The following is a 15,956-nucleotide window of genomic DNA, read 5'->3' on the forward strand; positions in this document are numbered from 1 at the left end:
TAATTGAATCAGAATGCGTAATTAGGCCTCGAGCTGTAATCGAAATCGCCTTTCAGGCCTCTAGAGCTTTAATCGAAATCGCCTTTCTCTTTGAATTTTTGCGGCCATAAATCCGCTGCCTGCCGCGATGTCGGTCTTGTAAGGTTTTTCGGGCAGCTGCGCACAAGGCGACTGCGCATTTGGCTTCGGACAGATGTGAATGAGTGAGTGATTGAGGAGGCTGGCGAATTATGTATTAAGATATACTGTATATATCCATCTTACTAACCAAAGGTTGTAAACCGGATATGGACGCAGGGCGCTGGGCACATTGAGGCGCATGCGCATTGCCGCACTGCAGCGCATCACACGGCGTAAACCGGATATGGACGCAGGACGCAGGGCTGAACTTGCTGTGCTCCACTCTGCCAGTGGTCGGTGTCAGCAAAGGCAACGGAATCACGTCTCCACAAAACGGGACCACTTTACTACAGATGTGCGTGTGTAATTAAATGACATGTCCCCAGATGCACCCACCCTCCATGATAGAGAAAACAAAAACGAGAGGATTCAGCGCATATGTGAATCACATACAGTACAGTAATCCCTCCTCCATCGCGGGGGTTGCGTTCCAGAGCCACCCGCGAAGTAGGAAAATCCGCGAAGTAGAAACCATATGTTTATATGGTTATTTTTAGAATGTCATGCTTGGGTCACAGATTTGCGCAGAAACACAGGAGGTTGTAGAGAGACAGGAACGTTATTCAAACACTGCAAACAAACATTTGTCTCTTTTTCAAAAGTTTAAACTGTGCTCCATGACAAGACAGAGATGACAGTTCTGTCTCACAATTAAAAGAATGCAAACATATCTTCCTTTTCAAAGGAGTGCAAAGCAAGCAGTCAAAAAAAAAAATCAATACGGCTTTTAAGTATGCGAAGCACCGCCGGTACAAAGCTGTTGAAGGCGGCAGCTCACACCCCCTCTGTCAGGAGCAGGAAGAGAGAGAGAGAGAGAGAGAGAGATAGCGAGAGACAGATAAAAAAAATCAATACGTGCCCTTTGAGCTTTTAAGTATGCGAAGCTCCGTGCAGCCTGTCCTTCAGGAAGCAGCTGCACACAGCCCCCCTGCTCACACCCCCCTACGTCAGCGCAAGAGAGAGAAAGTAAGCTGGATAGCTTTTCAGCCATCTGCCAATAGCGTCCCTTGTATGAAATCAACTGGGCAAACCAACTGAGGAAGCATGTACCAGAAATTAAAAGACCTATTGTCCGCAGAAACCCGCGAAGCAGCGAAAAATCCGCGATATATATTTAAATATGCTTACATATAAAATCCGCGATGGAGTGAAGCCGCGAAAGGCGAAGCGCGATATAGCGAGGGATCACTGTATTACAGTACGGAAGCCCCAGACGTTCAAACTACACGGCGTAAACCGGATATGGACGCGGGACGCAGAGCTGAACTTGCTGTGCTCCACTCTGCCAGCGGTCGGTGTCAGCGAAGGCAATGGAATCACGTCTCCACATAACGAGACCGCTTTACTACAGATATGCGTATGTAATTAAATGACATGTCCCCAGACGCACCCACCCTCCATGATATGTCATCCGTCCAGATATCGGACGGAACAGAAACTGATTGCCATTCTTGGATATCCGATTCGCTGGCGAATCGCGGGCTTACTAGTTTATTAATATTTATACACTCTATAATATATATTAGTGACCACAAAGGGGTGCCACCAATGCCCCACACCTAAGACAAAGCAATACAGCACGTTACTTTGATAAAATAAAAGATATTTATTCTCACACAGCACTTTTCACAATCTTCTTTCGAACAATAAGCCACAACAAATAAATAATAAAACAACAATACATAAAGATGGCCTAGGCTATAAAAAGATTGCCAACACCCTGAAACAGAGCTGCAGCACGGTGGCCAAGACCATACAGTGGTTTAACAGGACAGGTGACACTCAGAACAGGCCTCGCCATGGTCGACCAAAGAAGTTGAGTGCACGTGCTCAGCATCACATCCAGAGGTTGTCTTTTGAAAACAGACGTATGAATGCTGCCAGCATTGCTGCAGAGGTTGTCAGCCTGTCAGTGCTCAGACCATACGCCGCACATTGCATCAAATTGGTCTGCATGGCAGTCGTCCCAGAAGGAAGCCTCTTCTAAAGATGATGCACAAGAAAGGCCGCAAACAGTTTGCTGAAGACAAGCAGACTAAGGACATGGATTACTGGAACCATGTCCTTTGGTCTAATGAGACCAAGATAAACTTATTTGGTTCAGATGATGTCAAGCGGGCGGCACGGTGGCGCAGTGGGTAGCGCTGCTGCCTCGCAGTTGGGAGACCTGGGGACCTGGGTTCGCTTCCCGGGTCCTCCCTGCGTGGAGTTTGCATGTTCTCCCCGTGTCTGCGTGGGTTTCCTCCGGGCGCTCCGGTTTCCTCCCACAGTCCAAAGACATGCTGGTTAGGTGGATTGGCGATTCTAAATTGGCCCTAGTGTGTGCTTGGTGTGTGGGTGTGTTTGTGTGTGTCCTGCGGTGGGTTGGCACCCTGCCTGGGATTGGTTCCTGCCTTGTGCCCTGTGTTGGCTGGGATTGGCTCCAGCAGACCCCCCGTGACCCTGTGTTTGGATTCAGCGGGTTGGAAAATGGATGGATGGATGGTGTCAAGCGTGTGTGGTGGTAACCAGGTGAGGAGTACAAAGACAAGTGTGTCTTGCCTACAGTCAAGCATGGTGGTGGGAGTGTCATGGTTTGGGGCTGCATGGCACTGGGGAGCTACAGTTCATTGAGGGAACCATGAATACCAACATGTACTGTGACGTACTGAAGCAGAGTAAGATCTCCTCCCTGGACCGCAGAGCAGTATTCCAACATGATAACGACCCCAAAACACACCTCCAAGATGACCACTGCCTTGCTAAAGAAACTGAAGGTAAAGGTGCTGGTCTGGCCAAGCAAGTCTCCAGACCTAAACCCTATTGAGCATCTGAGGGGCATCTTCAAACGGAAGGTGGAGGAACGCAAGGTTTCTAACATCCACCAGCTCTGTGATGTTGTCATGGAGGAGTGGAAGAGGATTCCAGGGGCAACCTGTGAAGCTCGTGTGAACTCCATGCCCAACAGAGTTAAGGCAGTGCTGGAAAATAATGGTGGCCACACAAAATATTGACACTTTGGGCACAATTTGGACATTTTTCACTTAGGAGTGTACTCACTTTTGTTGCCAGAGGTTTAGACATTAATGGCTGTGTGTCGAGTTATTTTGAGGGGACAGCAAATTTACACTGTTATACAAGCTGTACACTGACTACTTTACATTGTATGAAAGTGTCATATATTCAGTGTTGTCCCATGAAAAGATCTAATAAAATATTTACAAAAATGTGGAGAGTGTACTCACTTTTGTGAGATACTGTATATGTGTGTGTATGTATCAACATGTAGTAATATAATACATATTCATGCAAGCAATGTAATTCAAAGTGCTTTAGAAGATGACAAAACGATAGTTATATGACATTGAAAGCCAAAAAGGTTAGGCAATAAGTTGTCAGTCATTATCCAACCCACTATATCCGAACACAGGGTTACGGGAGTCTGCTGGAGCCAATCTCAGCCAGCACAAGGCAGGGTGCCAACCCACCGCAGGGCACACACACACACACCCCCACATCCACATCCACACCCACACACCAAGCAAACACATTAGGGACAATTTAGGATCACCAATGCACCTAACCTGCATGCATAATATTACAGAATAAGTAACAAAAGAAAAAGATTAAGATTTTAGGACCAGGAGGACAGAAAAAAACTCCAGTTAGACTAGAGAAAAAAAATAAAGTCTTTAGGAGCCTGAAAAAAGCACCCACCCCCCAAACAGGCATTCTAGCTAACATAAATGTTCTTAATTCAGTCCTCCTAGGTTTCAGGCCTCCAATGATAGGAATTTGTTGAAGTTGCTGTTGTGGACAGCTGAGACACTCACCTTCATTCCATTATCCAAGGGGGCTGCGTTGTGCCTTGATCAGGTGGTGGTGGTGGTGGTGGTGCAGATCTCCACCACAGAAGAACCAGTAAAAACAGCAAAGAATAGAAGAGATTAGTATAGATTGTGGAACCCTGAAAAATAAGATACTTCTGTACCTATATAGTCTGTTAGGGTACATCTAGCTACGAACAAGCCAAATTAAAATAATGGGTTTTTAGCAGTTTTTTTAATGCTCCACAGTAACTAGCCTGGCAAATTTCAATCGGAAAAGTATTCCAGATTGAGTGCATAACAGCAAAAGAATAATAAGCAGATCTCTATGGATCATCATGTGGTAGGTGTGGCAATGGGCTGTATCAGTGCATACTCATAACCTTCTCCTCTACGCGAAGATCGGAGGTTACAACTTGGACTGTAGGGGGGCAGGCATTCCAAAATATAGGATGGAGTGAGATTACCTAAGACTTTGTAAACCCATAGTAGTATTTTAAAGTCAATTTTGAATGACACAGGTAACCAATGTAACAATGCTAAGACTGCTGAGGTGTGCTCAGAGTTCATTTTCCTAGTTAAGATTCTGGCAGCTGCATTCTGCACTAACTGTAATCAATTGATGTCTTTCTTAGGTAGTCCTGTTACGAGTACATTACAGTAATTTCTCCAACAATAAGCCGTGAACGATTAAAGTTGTAAGACTCTTGGTAAAGGCTCGTAATAAAGCTTTCTACTCTGGTGACAAACAGAAGTATCGTGTTGACAGGTCAAAGCTGAAAATGGGCATTAGAACAGCCAACAAGTGGAAATAGAGCATTATTTAGACAACTCAGACCTCTGCCATGCATGAGAAGTTATACGTCACATCACTAAACGCAACAGTAATACCAGCCCAGCTTCCAGGAGCAGCAGTTCCTCACCTACAGAGCTGCTTAACCACTTCTTCAGACGCCATGAGGAGGAGAGACCAGGACCTGTCATGACCACCATTCCAGCTCCAGATACCAGCAGCTCAGTACTCACTAGACAATCTGCGGTTGTTATACGCACATTCTGGAATATCAATGTACACAAAGTGGCTGGCCAAGATGGTGTCCCAGGACGGGTTCTCATAGACTGTGCTACGGAGTTAGTGGAGGTATTTACAAATATTTTCAATCAATCTCCATCAAAGTGCACTGTCCCTACCTGCCTGCAGACATCCATCATAGTACCAGTTCCAAAGCAGACTACAGTAACCTGCCTCAATGAGTACAGGCCAGTAGCAGTAACACCAGCAAATGTCTGGAAAGACTGGTCCTCAAGTACATGAAGGCTGCTCCCCCACTCACTCTAGACCCTCAACAATACGCATACAAACCCAATAGGTCAAGAGACGATGCCATTTCTGCTGTCCTCCACAATATTACTCCACCAGGAACAGCGAGGAACATCTACACGGCTGCTGTTTGTGGATTACAGTTCTGCTTTTAATGCCATCTCACCCAGCAGACCGTTTTCCTGGATGTCCAACCTGAGCCTCCAGCATAACATCTGCCAGTGGATACAGGACTTGTTAACAATCCTGCCACAGCCAGTCAGGATGGACCCCCACCGCTCCTCCACTCTGTCACTCAGCACAGGAGCATCACAAGGCTGTGTGCTGAGCCCTTTTCTTTACGCCTGCATACCAGACCAGAACACCAATGCCATTACATTTGCAGACAATATGAGAATAGTGGGGCTGATCACTGATGGAGACAAGTCTGCCTACAGGGAGGAGGTACATAGACTGACAGACTGGTGCTTAGAGAACAACTTGATACTTAATACCAACAAAAAACTAAAGAACTGATCATTGATCTCAGTGAGAAGCAGGATGGCCACTGACCATGTATATAAACAGTGACAGAGGGGACAGAGTCTCTAGTTTTAGGTTCTTGGGTACCCAGATCGCAGATGATTTCACATGGACAACAAACACAAAGTCACTGGTTAAAAAAGCACAACAGTGACTTTACATCCCGAGAAATCTCTCAAAGGTTGATTCGTCACAAAAGCTTCTAGTGTCATTCTGTCTTTGTTCCATCAAGAGTGTCCGGACTCATGGGATACACTCGTGTGGTAGAGCAACAGCTCAGCAGATGACAAAAAGGCTCTTCAGAGAATCAAAAACAGCAGAGAAAATTATTAATACACCTTTGCCTACGTTGGAAGATATCTACACCTCTTGATGTCTGCAGAAGAAAACCAGCATCACAATGGACTTGAATCACCGAACACACAAACTGTTTGAGCGTCCACCTCAGGGAAGAGACACAGGGCTATTACAGCAGGGACCACAAGAACAGTTTCAACCACAAAGAGATTGCCACACTAAATTCTGTACTGAAATCACACACCTGTGTGTGAAATATCATAGTTATTATTATTTTCTTAAAGTGTGCAATATTTTTAGAAAAACTTATTTTTTTGCATATGCTAACAATTGTGCAATGTGTGAGCTGTCCATGTGAGAATACTAGATGTGTGGTTTTTAAATGTATATTTTGAGCACCGTTTTAGGTAGTTTACAGGAGTCTCATTGTATGTGTTATGCAGTGACAATAAAGGAATCTTATCTTATGTAGTCACCTAAAAACAAGTGTGAAAAGTTTTTTCAGTGTCTTGTAAAATTATAAGAGGCGTAAGTTTTGCTATAAATTGCATATTAATCAGACTGCTAGGACTGCATTATTTTACTTAAAGTTCAGGTCAGAGTCAGTAATTATCCCTACATTTTTAACCTCTGTCTTGACTTTTAAACCTAAGGGATCATCTTTATTTCTAATATTCTTACTTTATCCATGTTTGTCAATCACTAAGATTTCTGTTTTTTCCTGGCAGGATTGGCACTCCAGCAACGGTAAAAAAAACTTCACACTGTTCAGTGTGGTGCTAAGGTGTTACCCGCTGCACGGCTGCACTCAAATCCCAATCCAGGTGCTTCGTCATGTGGTGGGTAATCCATACGCTCCCAACATCCTCCTCCTTATTCAGTTTGAAAAAAGTTACTACTCATCCAGTCGGAAATACAAGACAGACATCGAATCAGAGAGCTAAGGGAGTCAGGGACATCAAGCACTAAAGATAAATAAAGCTGTATGTCTTCTGTGCAACTGTGGTAGCACACCTTGTGCTTTGAGATAATCTGACCTAATGGTAGCACATAGATTGAAAAGAGCAGCGGACCCAGAAAAGATCATTGTGGTACACCATATATAGTATCATGGGTCTCCATATACAATCACCACAACTAACAAAGAATTTTCTACCTGTTAAGTAAGACTGCAACCAATTTAAGACGCTGCCAGAGAGGCTCACCCACTGTCTAAAGGCTATTTATAAGAATACTGTGGTCTATGGTGTCAAATGTTGCACACAAGTCTAAGAGAATAAGACCAGATATATATCAAACCACAAGTCATTTACTACTTTAACCAGTGCAGTTTGCTTCCTATTATTTGTTCTAAAACCTGACTAACTTATCAGGAATAGAATGTTGAATCAAGTAATCATTTAGCTGCTTAAATGGCCTTTTCTAGAATTTTACTTAAGAAAGGCGGGTTAAAAATTGGTGTGAATCTGTCATAAAACTGAAGGGTTGAGATTGTTTTTCTTTAGCAAGGGTTTAACAACTGCAGTCTTAAGACAGTGAGGGAAGACCCCCATATCTAACGATGAGTTTACTATGTCAAGTACGCAGGACAGACCTCTCTAAAAATAGCTTGCTGGTACCGGGTCAAAGATGCAGATGTAGGTTTTCAGTAGAGAAATTATTTTTCGTAATTCAGGGAGATCTATCACAGTGAAAGAATTTAACTCGTTTAAAAGAGAATGCTGGGATTCAATCGGGTTAACTTGGGGGAGATGTACAGTATTATTTATTTTGTGTTTAAAAAAGTATAGCAAAAGCCTCAAGAGCTGTAGTAGTAGTAGTAGTAGTAGTAGTAGTAGTAGTAGTAGTAGTAGTAGAAGAGAGAGAGAGAGAGAGAGAGAGAGAGAGAGAGAGAGAGAGAGAGAGAGAGAGAGAGAGAGAGAGAGAGAGAGAACCATACATCACAACCCTTCATTTGGCGATTTCCTGCTTCTCTTCTCTGCAGATCCTTTCAAGCTCTGGCAGGGAGAATGGGGACTCTCGGCTATTTTAGAGACTGGTCAGCTATTTTCTGGTGTGTGCTTTGCTGGGCCACTGAAGAACATTCACAGAATTGTGTGTGTGTGTGTGTGTGTGTGTGTGTGTGTGTGTATATATATATATATATATATATATATATATATATACACTGTATATAGCCTTATTCCAAAATGGATTAAATTATTTTTTTTCCTCAGAATTCTACACACAATACCCCATAATGCCAACATGAAAAAGTTTACTTGAGATTTTTGCAAATTTATTAAAAATAAAAAAAATGAGAAAGCACATGTACGTACAGTGGTGTGAAAAACTATTTGCCCCCTTCCTGATTTCTTATTCTTTTGCATGTTTGTCACACAAAATGTTTCTGATCATCAAACACATTTAACCATTAGTCAAATATAACACAAGTAAACACAAAATGCAGTTTTTAAATGATGGTTTTTATTATTTAGGGAGAAAAAAAATCCAAACCTACATGGCCCTGTGTGAAAAAGTAATTGCCCCCTTGCTAAAAAATAACCTAACTGTGGTGTATCACACCTGAGTTCAATTTCCGTAGCCACCCCCAGGCCTGATTACTGCCACACCTGTTTCAATCAAGAAATCACTTAAATAGGAGCTGCCTGACACAGAGAAGTAGACCAAAAGCACCTCAAAAGCTAGACATCATGCCAAGATCCAAAGAAATTCAGGAACAAATGAGAACAGAAGTAATTGAGATCTATCAGTCTGGTAAAGGTTATAAAGCCATTTCTAAAGCTTTGGGACTCCAGCGAACCAGAGTGAGAGCCATTATCCACAAATGGCAAAAACATGGAACAGTGGTGAACCTTCCCAGGAGTGGCCGGCCGACCAAAATTACCCCAAGAGCACAGAGACGACTCATCCGAGAGGTCACAAAAGACCCCAGGACAACGTCTAAAGAACTGCAGGCCTCACTTGCCTCAATTAAGGTCAGTGTTCACGACTCCACCATAAGAAAGAGACTGGGCAAAAACGGCCTGCATGGCAGATTTCCAAGACGCAAACCACTGTTAAGCAAAAAGAACATTAGGGCTCATCTCAATTTTGCTAAGAAACATCTCAATGATTGCCAAGACTTTTGGGAAAATACCTTGTGGACTGATGAGACAAAAGTTGAACTTTTTGGAAGGCAAATGTCCCGTTACATCTGGCGTAAAAGGAACACAGCATTTCAGAAAAAGAACATCATACCAACAGTAAAATATGGTGGTGGTAGTGTGATGGTCTGGGGTTGTTTTGCTGCTTCAGGACCTGGAAGGCTTGCTGTGATAGATGGAACCATGAATTCTACTGTCTACCAAAAAATCCTGAAGGAGAATGTCCGGCCATCTGTTCGTCAACTCAAGCTGAAGCGATCTTGGGTGCTGCAACAGGACAATGACCCAAAACACACCAGCAAATCCACCTCTGAATGGCTGAAGAAAAACAAAATGAAGACTTTGGAGTGGCCTAGTCAAAGTCCTGACCTGAATCCAATTGAGATGCTATGGCATGACCTTAAAAAGGCGGTTCATGCTAGAAAACCCTCAAATAAAGCTGAATTACAACAATTTTGCAAAGATGAGTGGGCCAAAATTCCTCCAGAGCGCTGTAAAAGACTCATTGCAAGTTATCGCAAACGCTTGATTGCAGTTATTGCTGCTAAGGGTGGCCCAACCAGTTATTAGGTTCAGGGGGCAATTACTTTTTCACACAGGGCTATGTAGGTTTGGATTTTTTTTTCTCCCTAAATAATAAAAACCACCATTTACAAACTGCATTTTGTGTTTACTTGTGTTATATTTGACTAATGGTTAAATGTGTTTGATGATCAGAAACATTTTGTGTGACAAACATGCAAAAGAATAAGAAATCAGGAAGGGGGCAAATAGTTTTTCACACCACTGTAAGTATTCACAGCCTTTGCCATGAAGCTCAAAATTGAGCTCGGGTGCATCCCGTTTCCCCTGATCATCCTTGAGATGTTTCTACAGCTTAATTGGAGTCCAAATGTGGTAAATTCAGTTGATTGGACATGATTTGGAAAGGCACACACCTGCCTATATAAGGTCCCACAGTTGACAGTTCATGTCAGAGCACAAACCAAGCATGAAGTCAAAGGAATTGTCTGTAGACCTCCGACACAGGATTGTGTCGAGGCACAAATCTGGGGAAGGTTACAGAAAAATTTCTGCTGCTTTGAAGGTCCCAATGAGCACAGTGGCCTCCATCATCCGTAAGTGGAAGAAGTTGGAAACCACCAGGACTCATCCTAGAGCTGGCCGGCCATCTAAACTGAGCGATCGGGGGAGAAGGGCCTTAGTCAGGGAGGTGACCAAGAACCCGATGGTCACTCTGTCAGAGCTCCAGAGGTCCTCTGTGGAGAGAGGAGAACCTTCCAGAAGGACAACCATCTCTGCAGCAATCCACCAATCAGGCCTGTATGGTAGAGTGGCCAGACGGAAGCCACTCCTTAGTAAAAGGCACATGGCAGCCCATCTGGAGTTTGCCAAAAGGCACCTGAATGACTCTCAGACCATGAGAAAGAAAATTCTCTGGTCTGAAGAGACAAAGATTGAACTCTTTGGTGTGAATGCCAGGCGTCACACGTTTGGAGGAAACCAGGCACCATCCCTACAGTGAAGCATGGTGGTGGCAGCATCATGCTGTGGGGATGTTTTTCAGCGTCAGGGACTGGGAGACTAGTCAGGATAAAGGGAAAGATGACTGCAGCAATGTACAGAGACATCCTGGTTGAAAACCTGCTCCAGAGTGCTGTTGACCTCAGACTGGGGCGACGGTTCATCTTTCAGCAGGACAACGACCCTAAGCACACAGCCAAGATATCAAAGGAGTGGCTTCAGGACAACTCTGTGAATGTCCTTGAGTGGCCCAGACAGAGCCCAGACTTGAATCTGATTGAACATCTCTGGAGAGATCTTAAAATGGCTGTGCACCAACGCTTCCCATCCAACCTGATGGAGCTTGAGAGGTGTTGCAAAGAGGAATGGGCGAAACTGGCCAAGGATAGGTGTGCCAAGCTTGTGGCATCATATTCAACAAGACTTGAGGCTGTAATTGCTGCCAAAGGTGCATCGACAAAGTATTGAGCAAAGGCTGTGAATACTTATGTACATGGGATTTCTCAGTTTTTTTATTTTTAATGAATTTGCAAAAACCTCAAGTAAACTTTTTTCACGTTGTCATTATGGGGTGTTGTGTGTAGAATTCTGAGGAAAAAAATGGATTTAATCCATTTTGGAATAAGGCTGTAACATAAAATGTTGAAAAAGTGATGCGCTATGAATACTTTCCGGATGCACTGTGTGTGTATATCTTCGGGCAAGAAGCCCTCCAATGTATTAGACGATGGGAAACTTCGGCAATCCGTGAAGCACACAGCTATGAAAAACTCTTCTTCCTCCACAGTTGCATCAGGCACGATGTAACTCCGAGATGCTTACGATTCAAGCCACCAACAAACATCCCGAAAATGTCAACCATCATACAACAATTTACTAAACGAGTTTTGTATGAACTTGTTACGGAAACACACCACCAACGAAACTTTTACCGACCTGTAATTATGGAGCAACACGCTAAACTAATCACAACATGTGGGCAAACGGTTATGGAGGAATGGACTAAAAGGATCCAGGACACCGCTTCCAAAAACCGTATTTCTAAACGAAATACACTCAACAGAAAATGGGGTAAACTCACTGGAAATCAACATATGAACAACCCCCAATCTGGAGTACACAACCTATCCAAAAGACGGCTCTCCACCACAGAACACAATATTCTCTCCAGAGGATTAAAATTCAATTACAAGGACGCATCTGACATTCACTTCCTCGGTTCGTTAAAACATATCTTAGTAACTGAAAAAATACCAACAGAACAGGCACAAGAAATAAGATGCAACGTCGCCAGCCAGCTACACACAAGACAACCAACCACACGTATTCGGGCAAGTGAACAGAAAGCTCTAAGATCTTTACGGAATGACAACAGCATTATTATTACACCAGCTGACAAAGGAGGCGCAACTGTTATCCTAGACAGAGAACAATACTCCACAGCTATGGAAGAAATGCTTTCGGACACTAATACTTATCAACAGCTAAATAACGACCCAACAAAAACTACACAGAATAAAGTAAACTATACTCTGACCAAACTCCGAAATGGTAACCGCCTGGATGTACAGAACTTTCACAAAATGAAATCTAATGATGCTAACTGCCTGGAATTTTATGGACTCCCAAAAATACACAAAACACCACTAAAATACAGACCAGTGGTTAGCCTAATAGGCGGACCATCATACAACTTGTCAAAAAGACTTTTCCAACTACTTAAACATTTAACTGATGACTCGGATTATTCCGTCAACAGCGCGGAGTCGGCATTACAGCGCTTGAAAGACGTATCCATCGCCGAGGACAAGATCATGGTCTCGTTTGATGTTGTATCGCTATACACCATGATCCCGATCCAACTAGCCACAGAAACACTATTAATGAAACTGGATAGTGACCCCACCATAGAGACAAGACCCAAACTGTCCATCAAAGACATAATGCACCTAATATCACTTTGCCAAAAAACTCACTTTCATTTCAACGGCAAGTATTACACACAGAAAGAAGGCATGCCAATGGGATCACCGTTATCTGGACTCCTAGCTGAACTGGTAATGCAACGATTTGAAAACATAGCTTTATCCCAGATTACACCCAAAATTTGGATACGCTATGTAGACGACACATTCGTCATATTAAGAAAGAACCAGCTGAATGAGTTCTACAATCATATTAACACAATATTCCCTGCAATCCAGTTCACAATGGAAAAAGAAATCAATCGACACATCAACTTCCTGGACATTTACATCAAAAGAAATAGTGACGCCACCCTGACCACAAGTGTTTACCGCAAACAATGCTACGCAGACAAGATTCTACACTTCGCCAGCAACCACCCGGTATCTCATAAACGGAACTGCGTGAAAACCCTATTTAAACGAGTCCACACTCATTGTAATACCAAGGAAACAAAAATTAATGAGAGACGCTATCTCGTCCAACTTTTCACCTCGAACGGATACTCAAAAACATTCATTAATCGGAGTCTACACAGCAGACACCAAAGGAATCAGCATACAAGCGACGTAAATCAGAACCCCCACCCCACCTGGCATTAACTCCCGTATCACCATAATGTGTCAGAAGGCACGGCACGCACCCTGACCAAGTGGGGCATCAAAATAGCACATAAACCCACGAACAATCTGCGCATGGTCCTGTTTAATGCTAAAAACAAGAAATCGACAGCCGAAACACGAAACGCAGTTTATAGTATTCCATGCAATTCTTGCTCAGCTGTATACATAGGACAAACGTCAAAAAGAATTTCAACACGTGTACAGGAACATCGCAACGCCGTCAGAAGAAAGGACGCACTATCTTTGATATATGCACATACTAAATTGACAGGACACACATTCAACTGGGACAACGTAAAAGTAAAATTTAAGGCCAGTACAAAAAGTGCCAGAGAGTTGGCCGAGTCTTGGCTATCAGATGAAAACGCCATCAACAGACACTTGGACATAAGCCCAGCATATGCCAACTTAATAAGGACATGTACACAATAATTAAACTGTACAACCCCCCCCCCCCCCCCGATCATACTGACTTAGTCACCTCCACCCACCGAATGTGTTGCTATATATTGCCTTTGATTCTTGTAAGTCTAAGCATTATCCTCTGATGAAGACCCCTGATAGGGGTTGAAAGCTCAGGAATAAAACTATTTTATGATACGTGATTCGTTTTTTCTCATATACATACACACACATAATCAAATTATAGCAGCATTTTCAGAATAACAAATACTTTTTGTTGGCCTGAACAAACATTGATTAAAAAAAAATTTGTTTGACATAATGTTGTAACGAAAATTAAATTTCAGTATAACAAAAATTTTTCAACCCAAAACAGCCACTAAAGATAATAATGCAATGCAAAAAATATTTAATGCTATGTCTACACTTTCTACACAGAGTCTCGGGAACCTTGCAACAGGCTGTGTCCAAGAAAGAGACAGTCTCTTGAGAAATCTCCAGTCTGGGCGGGAGTGTAGGCGCGACATCACACACATACCCAAATTCTGAGTCAGTGCTTTACCGAGCGTCTGCATGGGTAGTTATGTCATGTGCAGATACTGTACTGTTCAAGTTTCATGGCAGTTCTCAAAGTTTCTATGAACTGAACAAAAAGGTGGGAAACAGTGTTGGTTTATTTTGAAAGAAAAATTAACAATCCTGGAAAAAGTTATCCCGGAATGAAGAAGAATGACGTGGCGAAAGCATTCGGAATCAAGCCATCATCCAACATCTCATTTTAATTCTGCATTTTCATACCTGTATTTCTATTATCTCATTTTCATTCTGTGTTCATACCTGTCTCTCTATTATAATAAAATTCATGGGTTGAGACCTGATCTACTCGGAAGACACTTTTGACGTCCCACAAGAGACACTTTAATGTCCAGTGAGACAAAAGGACAGCTGCTGTACAGTCTTTTAAATGATAGACACGCAGCTCGGCAGCAGAATCAATAAGCAAGCCCCCCTTCACAATGCAAGGGGCAGAAACGTGAAGTGGCAGGCACGCAGCGCGCCCCATTTTGGGGGCTAGGCCTCCTAATATTTCTATAAAAAAAGTTACACCTAATGTCTGATTATATCTAACGTCTTGCTTTCATTCTGTATTTCTATAAAGAAGGAAGTTGCATCTAACATCTCATTTACAATCTGTATTTTCATACCTGTAATTCTACAAAAAAAGTTACACCTAATGTCTAATTTTTCATTCTGTATATATCTGTATTTCTATATAAAAAAAAAACCTTACATCTAAAGTCTTGTTTTCATAGCTGCATTTCTTTATAAAGAAAAAAGTGACATCTAACTTTTCTAGCATCATTCATAATCTGACACTAAACAATTAGCACTTTACTGTAGAATAACTAGAGAATCCATGTTTAAAAATCAAAAAAAGAACATCTAACAGTGAAAACAAAGAGGTGAACCTCCACAATAGTACAGGGTGTTTCTTAGTAAAAGACTTTCACTAGATACCAAATTGTTTGATTGTTGTCAACAGATCTTAAACAACTACCTTGTATCCGTTCTAAGATTTGAAGTATCTTTGATCTGCAGAACTGTGTACAGAAGTAACGAGTTAAGTGACTGGACTTGAGCTTCTATGTCATTCTTCATTTGCACAGCCAAAGGAGGATGAACGCTACCACCACGTGTTTGTTCTTTCATCTGATTTAAAAAAAAAAAAAAAAAAAACCACAGAGAAGTGAAATGTTATAAAACTGCAAATGTGGTTTTCATGTCACACAGACAATTTTTATCTCCTCCTTGTTTTAATAAAAAGAGAAACCAAGAAGTCAACCTTGACTAAAAAAACAGCAGGCTACAGAGTATGTTCTTTGAATAGATCTTTGTTATCTCAAGTGTGCCACTTAATAATTAGATCATCTTTTTCAAGTTACCAGCCCTGAGAAGTAACACAACAACAATTTGGATTATTGATTTTAACACTGCATCAAATATTTAGCCTGACAAAAAGAAATATTCCTAATTACAAACTTAAGGTTATAATTATTATCTACACATTTTCACAATGTTATCTATAAGTTTAGGGTTACTCACCTGAGAATTTAAGACAGGTTTCCTAAAATATGCTGAATGTCAATAATTTTCCACAAGCAATACCTGT

General features: G+C 42.2%; 2 protein-coding genes across 2 annotated transcripts in view; both read right to left on the reverse strand.

Annotated features, from left to right (window-relative positions):
- The window catches only part of LOC114664587 (gastrula zinc finger protein XlCGF57.1-like), a 536,731-nt gene that overhangs the window by 231,651 nt on the left and 289,124 nt on the right, over window positions 1-15,956 (reverse strand). The gene's annotated exons all lie outside the window — the stretch shown is intronic.
- LOC114664516 (zinc finger protein 135-like) overlaps window positions 1-15,956 on the reverse strand; it is a 46,639-nt gene that overhangs the window by 12,138 nt on the left and 18,545 nt on the right. Inside the window, exon 4 of the mRNA XM_028818657.2 lies at window positions 5,013-5,110. Within this exon, the coding sequence (XP_028674490.2) occupies window positions 5,013-5,110 (98 nt within the window). The remainder of the gene's footprint in view (window positions 1-5,012; window positions 5,111-15,956) is intronic.

Source organism: Erpetoichthys calabaricus, chromosome 1 (genome assembly GCF_900747795.2).
Source record: "Erpetoichthys calabaricus chromosome 1, fErpCal1.3, whole genome shotgun sequence".
NCBI lineage: Eukaryota > Metazoa > Chordata > Cladistia > Polypteriformes > Polypteridae > Erpetoichthys > Erpetoichthys calabaricus.